Genomic DNA, 12,137 nt, shown 5'->3' with positions numbered 1-12,137 from the left:
GGCACATCGCGAAAGTGTGCAGGGGCACTCTAGCGTGTCTGAAGTGTGCTGAGGCACACGACACACGCAACTGCACCAAGCCTCGCGACGCGGCTGCCAAGTGCGTGAATTGCGGCGGTGCCCACGCCGCAAACTCGCGCAGCTGCGTCTACGTGCGGGGCTACAGAAGCAAGATGGCCGCCCCACGCCCAGCAGAGGTACCTGGCGTCGAGACGGACGTCCCGCCCCCCCCGTTCCCGCGGGGGTGGCGGACCGTGCCGTCGCGAAGCCAGCACGGACGACGCACTGGCCGTCTTCCACACGGCCCTTGCGGCCGAGAGGGCCGCCATGAGGGAGGAACTCGTGGCTGTTCACCGCCAGCTGCAACAGCTGCGTGAGGAGCTGCGGGTCCTCAGGAAGACGCCTAACCCCACCGCCAGCTCCACTGCGAGTCGGCCAGCGGGGGTCGATGCCTCCACCCAGACGGTGCCACCCGAGCCGCCAGTTGATGTGACGGGCGGCGTAGAGGCACCCATGGAGATCGAAGTGGTGCAGCCTGCTCTCCCTCCTGACGGGGAGGTCGAGCCGCGGGCACACGACGAGGAGCCGCACACGGAGACACCCCCAGTTACTGTGACGGCGGCGGAACTCCTGTCGCTCTCTGCGGTCACTGCGGACCAGGCGGCGCAGATGTTCCGGACTATTAATGGCTGGGCACAACAGGACCTGGACAACGCCTGTCCAGCCACTCCACCCCACAGGACGAAGACCGCTTCTTCGCAAGCTGAAGAAGCGGTAACAGACGAAGAGCTGCCCCTCCCGCTCCCAGACGAGCGGAGCGTGCAGCCCTTCCTCAAGAAGATCGTGGCGTCGCTGAAGGACGGGTCGTACCCTCACGGGGAAAACCCATACCCCTTCACGCCGGCGCACGCGAAGCCACCACTGCCTCACGTACCGTGCGACCTCACGCTCATGCGTGACATGTTGCGTGAGGCAGTAACGAAGAAGGAGCTGATTCTGCTCAATAGACGCCCCATCTTCACCCCTTTGGACTGGCAACACATCTGCCGGGCCACACAGAAGTGGGTGATGAAGGAGTTTCGCTCCGGCAAGCGTCAGCCTGCCCCAGAAGACATACCAGCAAACGAATACTTCGCTAATTTAAAATTAGCGGGGTAGCCAGAGGCCCATTCCAACGAGAGGCCACAAAATACAACAGAGGACTTAAGGAGGAACAGCAGCACTGCTGCTCCACCATCTCCGGACTGAGGAGGTCCGTGATTTTCTAGCGAGCGAGCGAATCTCGACAATTCGCCAGAAGATGAGTAGAATGACACTTCCCGAAACGTCGCGATATATCAACGCTACCACCCGGCCGGAGACCCGAGAAACCTTCATCCAATGTGAAATATATTTCAAAGGGTACTTCCGATTGTGCGAGTTATTAGGGCCCTTACCCATTCCATTCACCATGGAGCACGGAAGGAATGATTGCTTAAACACCTCTGTGCATGCTACATTTAGTCTAACATTGTCTTGTGATCCCTACAAGAGCAATACCCAGGGACTGTGGTGCATTCCAAAATTTATCACGTAAAGTTGATTCTTGGAACTTAATAAGTCTGGTTTCTGGGATAGTATCCATTTCTTTTCTAACGTGTGATGGTTCATTTCTTTCAGCAACCTCGTGATGTTCTCCTATTCGTTATATAGGTCCATGACCAGCAGTGGTACCCTTTTTTTATGTGGTCAATGTCCCCTACTACTCCTGCTTGCACTGGACCCCTCACATTCTGAGCAAAATTCTAGGCTAGGTCGAATGAGTGTTTTGTAAGCAATCTCCTTTATAGACCGATTGCAATTCCCTAGTATACTAAATGAAGCAGTCTACACACAGTACCGGTATGTGCTGTCTATTCTTTCAGTCATGTCTAAAAGAACAGACACTACACATATAATTAAGGCAAGGCTGGCTAATGAGCCCTTCTGTGCAGACATACCGTGCTTCAACTCTTACGGGAATCGGCGAAACGCCGTGAGTAATGAGAATAATGAGTAGGGGCACCTCATCAGTAGCGTGTAGATAAGCATGCTATAACAGTGCATGCAGTTGCTTTAAATGTCATTAATTCCTTTGTGCCTTGAAACAAGTCTGCCACCTGCTTTACCTAAAACCGAGTCTATGCCATCATTACATATTTATGTCCCTACATATCGTTACACCACGTATTTGTGTGAGTTAACAGTTCCAATGGCAACTCGCTGATTTTAAGTCATAGGATACAAGTATTATTCGTTTTGTGAAGTGAAACATTAAACATTTATGAAATTTTAAATCTTGTTGCCAACATCTGGCATGAGGAAGGTTATTCTGTTCGACATATTTCTTTACATTTGAGACAGAGTATGTTCTAACATTCTGCAACAAATAGATGTCAAGTAATATTGGACGTACCTCTATGGATTACTACTCCCACCTTTCTTGTATACGAGTGTGACCTATGCTTTCTTCCACACCGAATGCGTAGAATTCATGCTGTGGATCTCTAATACTCGCCATAACACGATAGATGTGAGCAACTTTATCCGCACAGAATGTGTCGCATTAGAATACCAGATCATCTGTCCCGTTCGATGCAAGCAGCCTTTGTCGGTAGTTAACTGAAAAGCAAATTTACAGCTCGTAGGAAACAACAACCCCCGGAAAGCACGAGTATTTTGGTAACATCTATTTAATTTCACCACGTTACTAGCAAACTTGCAATCTATCGATGTTTCACTCCGATTAGCGTCCGAGATTAGTCAATCGATCTCCACCAAAGTTTGAAACTTTAAAATGTACATCGTTGATTTACAAACCATAGGTGAAGTTGATGAAGATTTTAATTTGTAGCTTGTACGATAGAATAAACGTAGAACGTTTTGAAAATAATTTACTTGCGTGTGCCTTGCGTAGGTTATAATGCCTCAATGACAGCTAAGCCAAATACAGTTGGTCCTGTTGCGGTAGTTAGTGTCTTAACAGATGGTGAGTATAAGTAAACAAACACTTTTCAAGAAATGTTTACATGGATGTTGTCATAACTAACCACATTATTGTAAACATTTCATGGTAAACAGCAAAATCCTTTGTAAATAACAAAGAATCAGAGTTCATTTTACGTAAGCGTCTTACCTAATAAAGTGCATTTAAAATTAATTCGAAATCGCCGGGGGCTGAATATTGTTGTAAGTCTTGAATCCACTGTGTACTGAAAAATGATTGAAAATATAGTAACTGCCCTTATTTTCTCTGACAGTGTCATGACATCTGCTGGTGACGTGTTGCTCCTCCAGGCTTCCTTTCCCAGCCTGGCGTTAGGTCAGTGCAACTTATGTATTTGCTTCGATTGCAAGCTCAGTCTGATTATTCCGTGAATAAGTGTCTGCGATGATTTATTATTTATGAACGGAAAACGGATCTGCATTTTTCATGGCTTCATATTTTTCAGGATTTAGGCTAATGTCATTGTCTTCTGACTTCCTGACCTTTGCAGACCTATTAAATGTTTCTTTCTGTTCAAATCTGTGTTTACTGTGTTCATGGATTCTTATTAGTTCTTTGGGCTCGGGCACTACAGACCGTGCTGTTGTACACCCACAAAACCTTTTCATCGTCATTATCAGCTCTGTCCCCAGTGCTGTATTGAAGCTCGTATGTGCTCTTCAGTACAAGCGGATGACCTGTGTTCGTTAAGCCAGTGAGCACATTTTTTTCTGTATCTCCATCATTTGATTTGTGCTTACGTAGACAAATTTGTGGCACCTGATATGACTTAATGGCTTATCAGATATTCATTTTATCAATGATTTCATTAACATCATTGATGACATGCCTCATGCCTGGTCCTGAATGCTGCAGACATCTTGTAGTCCCCAGAAGATGACTGAATTATCCATAGATTTGTAAAGGAATTCAGAAACAATTCATTGGCATAGAGGAGTGCATATGACCATTCTTGTATGACTTATTTGGAACAACGAGAAGTAGGTGTTTATTGAATTGTAAATGTTTTCTGTTTAAAAACTTCATCTCCCTGGTTCTTGCAAGTTTTGAGCTAGACTGTATTGCATGTTACTTTTGGACAGACTTCTGTTGGTTTAACTAAGAATTTAATGCAGCATAATCGGCTAAATGCCTTTTCAGAACACCACATTTTGTTACTTTACTCCTGTGTCCTTCTCATTCGTATAAAGTTAATTATTTATGCACATTGCTGTGATCATATTGCTGTGTCATGTGTAAAACTGTTCAGGCCGATATTCTGTTGTCTGTGTAGTGTGTATTTTGTCATGCTTTTTTCAAGTAAATATTTGGGCTGTTGAGATTACTTGCCACTGAAATTACTGACCAAATCCCGCAAAGTTGTCCGACTTTTCTTCTGACCAACAACCTATCATTCAGTGACGTCACACATTTCACAATTTATTGAGAACATCTTGTCTGCTAGTGAGTCTTGGGCAAATCAAAGTTTCTACTGATTATCATCTTGTGATAGATCCAGAAAATATGCAGGATGTAGGGAATATATAGGCTTAAATTTCCAATCATTTTGTGCTTTTATGTGATCTGTGTATGATCTTGTTGCATGACAATGCTTTAAAAATTTGGCAGACACCAGTGATGTGTGTTTTGATATGGCAGACTTCACATTGTTTGAAAGGAGATTATGCTGGGGTTCCCTATATATAAAGTGGTTCCCAGCTTTTTATTTTCCAGGGTCATATGAGAATCACTTTTCCTGTAGAAGAGCACAAACATCTTTGTGTGTCACATTAAATGTTGCCAGTATGTTTTGCATTTGGTCTCTGATTGGCACGAGTTGATTAATACATTATTGCAGTAGAGATCCCATGTGACAAAAATGACGTTTTCTTTCTGTATGACAGGGCATTGTTGTGCTACAGTGCATCACCTAGTAGACAGTGTGTATGGCTGATGCAACCATTCACTTAATGCTCACTTGATTCCTTGTTATCTTGCAGTTCTGGGATATCATTCCGACTGTCATTTCTAGCATTTTGTGTCAGCAACTTTAGAGATAGTACATCACATGAGCCCCTACCACCCAATTTTAATGTCTAGTTGCATCCAGAGCACTTAATTAGATGATAACTGCTTGTTGTAACTGGAAGTAAATAAAGTAGTTTATTTGTTGATTTTTGGGGAGGGGTAAAAAATAATGCAGATACATCCAGGTTACAATCTCTGATATAGTTGGTAAATGTTTTTTCTGATCTGAGGTTATTGTTAATTATATTCAGATATTGGTGTTTGAAACTGCTTAGTCTCTGTTGTCAAGTAACTTGCTGATCCCAGTACCCAATCCATTACCCTATACCACTCACACGTAAAGAGAAGGTAATACAAACCACATTCCGATGTCTAGCTGCCCTGACAGACTGATAGGTCTCTGATGCCTGTCCTGTGGGACAGAAGTTGCCATAATTAAAGTGCTTCCTGTTGGATGTTAGGTGCCATCTCCCACTTGTTCAATCTGTAAACCACTGTCTTCTGGGGAGAGGGGAGTTGTAGATTACAATACTGACAGCCTGCACGTACCACATTTATTCTCACCTTTCATTTCATGAGTTATATGTCATTGCATAACATATAAAGTTTGGAGATGTGATATGATACATCAGAATTGAAGTTAACACTTTGACTACCAGTCCCATCAATTAATGTAGTACAAAAATGTGTGCCTGTCATTAGATTACTTGATGTGCTGGTACACTGAGTTTCCGATCCAATGAAACTTAAGGAAAATGAGTTAATTCGTAAAATGAACATTGTTCTTCTTGATTACAGTGGTATTTTTCGAATGTTGCTCTTGATTACAGTGGTATTTTTCAACGATTGTTTTAATTTTTTTATGTCTGTAAATGCCGAGTGCTCTTCATAGTACATTATTACTTTCATACAGCATTATTACAAACACTTTTGGTTACATTGTTGCTTACAGTTAATACCTGAATCAAGATATTCAGGTAATGTGTAGAAAGAGTGACTAACATGATATGTTTTTAATTTTCTTATTAACTGGTAACTGGTATGGATTCCTAATTTCAGCTGTATGTTAGATGGGAGCTTGTTGAATACCTCATCACCAGAGTACATTAACTCCATTCTGAATCCTGAACAGGGAGGCAAACTCTACATGAAAATTACTTTTGTTTCTTGTGTTTTGACAGTATTTATCACAGTTCATCTGAAACTGATTTTTTTTATTATTATCAGCAACAAAAAACATTAAGGAGTAAAAGTATTGGGAAGTGGGTTCAAGGAGTCCAAGATCCTTAGAAAGGCATCTGCAGGATGTACAGTTATTTAATTTACACTACATTCTTACACTGCTCACTTCTACTGAACAAACACTTTATTTACTTTAGATGCACAGACCCAGAAGATAATTCCTTAAAACAATGCAGAATGAAAATATGTGAAATAAGGCATCACTGTTGTCTTTATGTCAACACAGCTCAGAGATGCTTTTAAGGGACTAGCTTCCACTTTGAATAGTTTCTCCAAGTATTCACTCTGTTTTAACTTATTCAGCTGGACTGTTTGTGAGATCAAGGCTTAAACTGTTAGCTGTGAACCATTTGCAGGCACTTTCAAGCTCTCATCTGTACCTAGAAGTGTTGAGTTTTGTTCCTTGACTAGAACACTTGTGTTGTCATCAGCAAAGATTAGTTTTGAGCTTTGTTTATGTAGGTTAGAGACAAGAATGGGACCAGCAACAGTCTTTGTCATTCTCCACATATTACCTTCTCCCATTCTAAGGTTATTTTCGTGTCCAAGATAGAGTCTGCTAATGAGACCCTGTGATTTCCATTATGGAGACAAGATTCTAGATCCACACAATGCAAACCAATCAGAAGTACATGGCAGAGGGTGCCAGTTACAAGGTTTTCTTCCCAGTCCATTCACATGTGGAGCATGCAAAGAATGAATACTTGAATGCTTGTGTATGAGCTGAGGACACAGGTGAGCAGTATTCTAGAATGGTTCAACCAAGTGATTTGCAAGCAGTCTCCTTAATAGACTGACTGCATTTCACCAGTATTCTACCAATAAACCAGAGTCTACGACCTGCCTTACCCACGACTGAACCTATGATGATTATTGCATTTCATGTTCATACGAAATGTAACACCTGGTATTTGTATGAGTTGGCCAATTCCAGCTGTGATTCTGATATTATAGTCATAGGATACTATGTTTTTTTTTTTTTTTTTTCGTTTCGTGAAGTGCATTATTTTACATTTCTGAACATTTAATGCAAGTTGCCAGTTTGTGCACCACTTTGAAATCTTATCAAGATATGAGTGAATATTAATACAGCTTCTTTCAGATAGTACTTCATTATAGATAACTGCATCATCTGCAAAAAGTGTGAGGTTATTTTTAATATTGTTCACTAGGTCTTTAATATACAATATGAAAAGTGATGGTCCCAACACAATTCCGTGCAGTGTGTTGAAAAAGTAACTTTCATAAAACTTCAGCATATGGACGTATCATCAACTTCTCTTTCTGAAATTAAGGAAGTTCTCTCAAAAATAAAAGCTCATTTGGTTTTGATGGTGTTTCCAATAGAGTACTGAAGATTTGCTCCCATAAAATAAGCCCAGCCTAATCTGAAATATGTATTGCATCACTAACTCAAGGCAGTTTCCCAGAGAGACTAAAACATGCAGTTGATAAACCCCTCTGTAAGAAAGGTGATAAGAGAGATGTCAATACCTACTACCACCCTGACAAAAATTCTACAAAATTTTTGAGCAGGTGATGTATACTAGAATTCTGTATTCTAGAATACATACAAGGCTCAGTCTTAGGCCCACCATTGTTTGTCACATATGTAAATGATCTTCCATCTAATGTACAAGGAGCAGAATTATTTCATTTTGCAGATGACAGAAGGATGGTAAACAATATTCTTAAAAGTATCATTGACTGTTTCTTTGCGAATGGCCTCACCTTCAGTTTCAAAAAGACATAAATCTTCGCTTCTGCACATCTGAGAGAGTTACACCTATGATAAGTGTAACACACTGTGAGGGAATAATAAAAAATCTTGGGTTTCCATATTGATGAGAAATTAAACTAGAAGAGAGCACATTTTGCAGCTCCTAAAACAACTTAATTCAGCCCCATTTGCACTTAGAATAATTGCAAATCTTGGGGAGAGAGAAATCAGTAAGTTAAAATATTTTGCACATTTTCATTCAATAATGTTATATGGAATAATGTCCTGGGATAACTCAGCTTTAAGGAAGAAAGTCTTCATTGCTCAAAAATGTACTGTAATAATAATAATAATAATAATAATAATAAGTGTCTTGTAGAAATCTGTTTAAGGAGTTGGGCATTCCAGCTAGTGCTTCACAATATATTTATTTCCTCATGATGTTTGTTGTAAATAATCCACTGCAATTTGAAAGACACAATGATGTACATAACTACAATACCAGAAGGAAAACTAGCATTCATTACTTTGTATTAAGGTTGTCTTTAGCACAAAAAGGTTGCACAATTCTATGTCAAGAGATTTTTTATCACTTACCCAGTGATACAAAATGTCTGATAGACAACAAAGTAAAATGACAACATTATGATTCATTGTGCAAAATTATCTATGGAACATGGAAATTATTAACTAACCTATGGCACACTTGAAGTTACTTCGACGTCTGATGATTACTCCATCCAAGATAACTTGCTGCATCCTCACTATCAAAAAATCTTCAACCCAGTCACAAAATTCACCCAATATACCACACATCCGTGCTTTTGACAATAAGCATAGATGTGGTACTGAGTGATGTTCTTCTTTGAAATACAGAAATACTGCATCTCGCTGTCTGCCTTGGTCCAAAGCCTTCATTATGTCACACAAGGAAAATGTGGCGAGAATGAGATTTTCACTCTGCAGTGGAGCGTGCATTGATATGAAACTTCCTGGCAGATTAAAACTGTGTTCCGGACCGAGAATCAAACAAGACTTCAGTTTGTTAGGTAGAATTTTGTCATCCACACAATCAAATACTTTGACAAGATCACTGAATATACCAGCTGGATAATTTTTCTTATCTAGCTTTGCTGGCAAATCATTTGTGAGGTCTTATGTTGCTGTCCATGTGGAGAATCCTTTACAAAAGCCAAACCAAGAGTTGATTATCAAGCTCTACTCAGTGAAATGAGTCAGTATTTGATCATAAGCCACTTTCTCAAAAACTTTTAGAAAGACTGGAAGGGGTGATATAGGATTGTAATTGGAGCTTATCTCTAGTTTTGTAGATTGGAATTACTACAGTATATTTGTCTGTCAGGAAATAAGCCCTGGGTCGTTGATTGAGAGCGAAGGTAACTTAATGGTAGTCCTTTCAAGTTAGCATGACCTTGTAATATATTGTTAGAAACACCATCTAAATTATTACTTTTTAGGATGAATTCTGCAATCTCCTTATGCATTGTATTTTTGAAACTAACGGGCCTATCTGTCAGTGGTGCATATAAGTAAATCTAAGAAATCTGTATTTGGTTGTTTAATACTACATACAGTGTTTGCTACTGCCATGAGGAAGTAATCATTGAATTTACTAGCCAGTGATTTGAGAATGTCACCATTTCTGCCAGAGGTATTTTCTTGGGGCTCAGTTTCATTACTACTTTTGTTTGTTTCTTGTTTAATAATGTTGCAATGGTTTTTGCCTTACTCTTGGAATGTTTTATTTTTTGAGTATAGTGCATGAGTTTGCTTTTTTAACAACAGTGGAGGAGTCAACAATACTAGTGGTAATGGAGTTTCAAATGTTGGCTACAGCTTGTTCTCTGAATTATGTAGAGCTTTCTCTTCCTATCACAGGATACTTTAATCCATGGAGTTATTCACTTCTTATCCTTGCTTCCATTCAATTTTGCCGTTTTTTGTATCCCATAAATTCTGTTTTTCCCCAGTTTGACTCAGTAACTTATTTTTTATCAGTCTAATCTTCAGCATTCTGCTGTAGCACCACATTTCAAAAGCTTACATTCTGTTTTTGTCTGAATTGCCTGTAATCCACATTTCACTTCCATACAAGGCTACACTCCAGATACAGGGGGCTTGCCTTCAGAAAATACTTTTAACACTTAAAATTTATATTAGATCTTAACAAATATCTCTTTTTCAGAAATTCTTTTCTTGCTGTTGCCAGTCTTTATTTTACATCTTTCCTACTTTCGCCATCATCAGTTATTTTGTTCCCCAAATAGCAAAACTCAGCTACTACTTTTAGCATCTCATTTCGTAGTTTAATTCTCTCTGCATCACCTGACTTTAATACAATTTCATTCTACTGCCTTTGTATTAATTTATTGGTGTTCATCTTACAACCTCTTTTCAAGACACTATCCATTCCATTCAACTACTCTATCAAGTTCTTAGCCATCTCTGACAGAATTACAGTGTCATTGACAAACAGCAAAGTTTTTATTTGTTTTCTCTGAACTTTAATTCCCTTTCCAAATTCCTCCATGGTCTCCTTCACAGCTTACTCAATATACACGTTGAATGACATTAAGGACAGACTACAATCCTGTATCATTTCCTTCTCAACCACTGCTTCCATTTTGTGTCCTTGCAACTCTTATAACTGCTATCCAGCTTCTGTACAAGATGTAAGTAATATTATGGTCCTTGTATTTTCTCCCTGCTACCTTCAAAATTTCAAAAAGTGTAGTGCAGTCCACACTGTCAAAAACCTTCTCTAAATCACCAAATATTATAAATGCAGGTTTGCCTTTCTTCAACCTATTCACCAAGAAAAGTCACATGGTCAGTGTTGCCTCACATGCTCTACATTTCTCTGAAACCCAAAATGATCTTCCCCACTGCCTCCACCAGTTTTTATTTTTTATTTTGTTTTAATGATTTGAGTCAATATTTTGCAACTATGACTTCTTAAACTGATGCTTGAGTAGTGATCACACCAGTCAGCACTTACCTTTTTTTGCTTGGAATTATTATGTGCTTCCAGAAACCTGACGGCATTTTGCCTGTCTCTTGTCTTGCACACCAGATGGGATAATTTTGTCATGGTTCTCCCAAGGATCTCAATAATTTTGAGTTAATTTTGTCTACACCAAGGGCCACATTTCCATTTAGGTCTTTTAGTAATTCATGAGATTCTTCTCACAGTATTGTATCTCTGATCTCATCTTCACCTTCTTCCTGTTCTCTTACAATAATATGATGGTCATTTCAAAAGTTCTGTACACTGTAAGAGAGAAAGTAATAAAATAATTTATTTCACGAAATACTTTTACAGGCCTTCACTACAATCTCCAGTCTTGCTTATGACACTTCCCAACATTTTGGCAACTTCTGTGTTCTGGATAGGGTACTTCCATTATTGAGTTGTCTAATTACTTGGGTCACCTCACTGGAAGCTTCATCAGTTGTATCAAAATGTTTTCCATGGAATTATTCTTCAATTTTGGAAGCAGATAAAAGACAGATGGGCTCATATCAGGACTGTATAGTGAACGGGGAAATATTTCCCATCCATATTTGTTGATTGTTTTCTCTCACTGGTAGGGCAATATGCTGTCTCTCACTGCGTACAAAATGAGGACAACAGCTGCAAGCATGTCAGGTCTTCTTTGATGAATTTTTGGCTGCAGATCATTTTGTAGAAACAGCTTCTAGTATGTGCCAGTTACAGACTCCCCTGAGGCACTCTGTTTCTAGCTATGACTCCATTAATGTGATACGCAAAGATCATCATCAGTTCCGCCTTTGAGTTGGCGGCAGAATTTTATCGGTGCAGGAGAGTCAGAACATTTCCATTGCGATGACGGAGGCTTCCGTTCTGGCTCGAAATCTCGTATCCAGGTTTCATTGTGTGCTAAATTTTTTTTTTCAGGAACTGTTCTCCTCCTGCTTGATAATGTTGAAGTCGTTTTTCTGTGATTCTTTTGCAACCTGCTTTTTGTTCTTCTGGCCTGATATGCAACCTCATGTGTTTTTCAACAATCCTCTCTCAAAATGTCATTAGCAATAACATGAGAGATGTAATCTCCAGCAATTGATGGCCTTCCACTTCTTGAGCTGTTCTCAGTGTTTTCC

At 39.9% G+C, this 12,137-nt stretch overlaps 1 protein-coding gene across 2 annotated transcripts in view; it reads left to right on the top strand.

Moving 5' to 3' along the window:
• The first annotated feature begins 2,814 nt into the window (after positions 1-2,814).
• LOC126262936 (uncharacterized) overlaps positions 2,815-12,137 on the top strand; it is a 137,063-nt gene continuing 127,740 nt past the window's right edge. For both annotated transcript variants that reach the window (XM_049959871.1, XM_049959872.1), the window contains exon 1: positions 2,815-3,007. In XM_049959871.1, coding sequence (XP_049815828.1) covers positions 3,005-3,007 — 3 coding nt within the window. In that variant the 5' untranslated portion in view covers positions 2,815-3,004. The remainder of the gene's footprint in view (positions 3,008-12,137) is intronic.

The sequence above is a fragment of the Schistocerca nitens genome, chromosome 6 (assembly GCF_023898315.1).
Source record: "Schistocerca nitens isolate TAMUIC-IGC-003100 chromosome 6, iqSchNite1.1, whole genome shotgun sequence".
NCBI classification, from domain to species: Eukaryota; Metazoa; Arthropoda; class Insecta; order Orthoptera; family Acrididae; genus Schistocerca; species Schistocerca nitens.
This window is presented reverse-complemented; position numbering and strand designations above follow the sequence as displayed.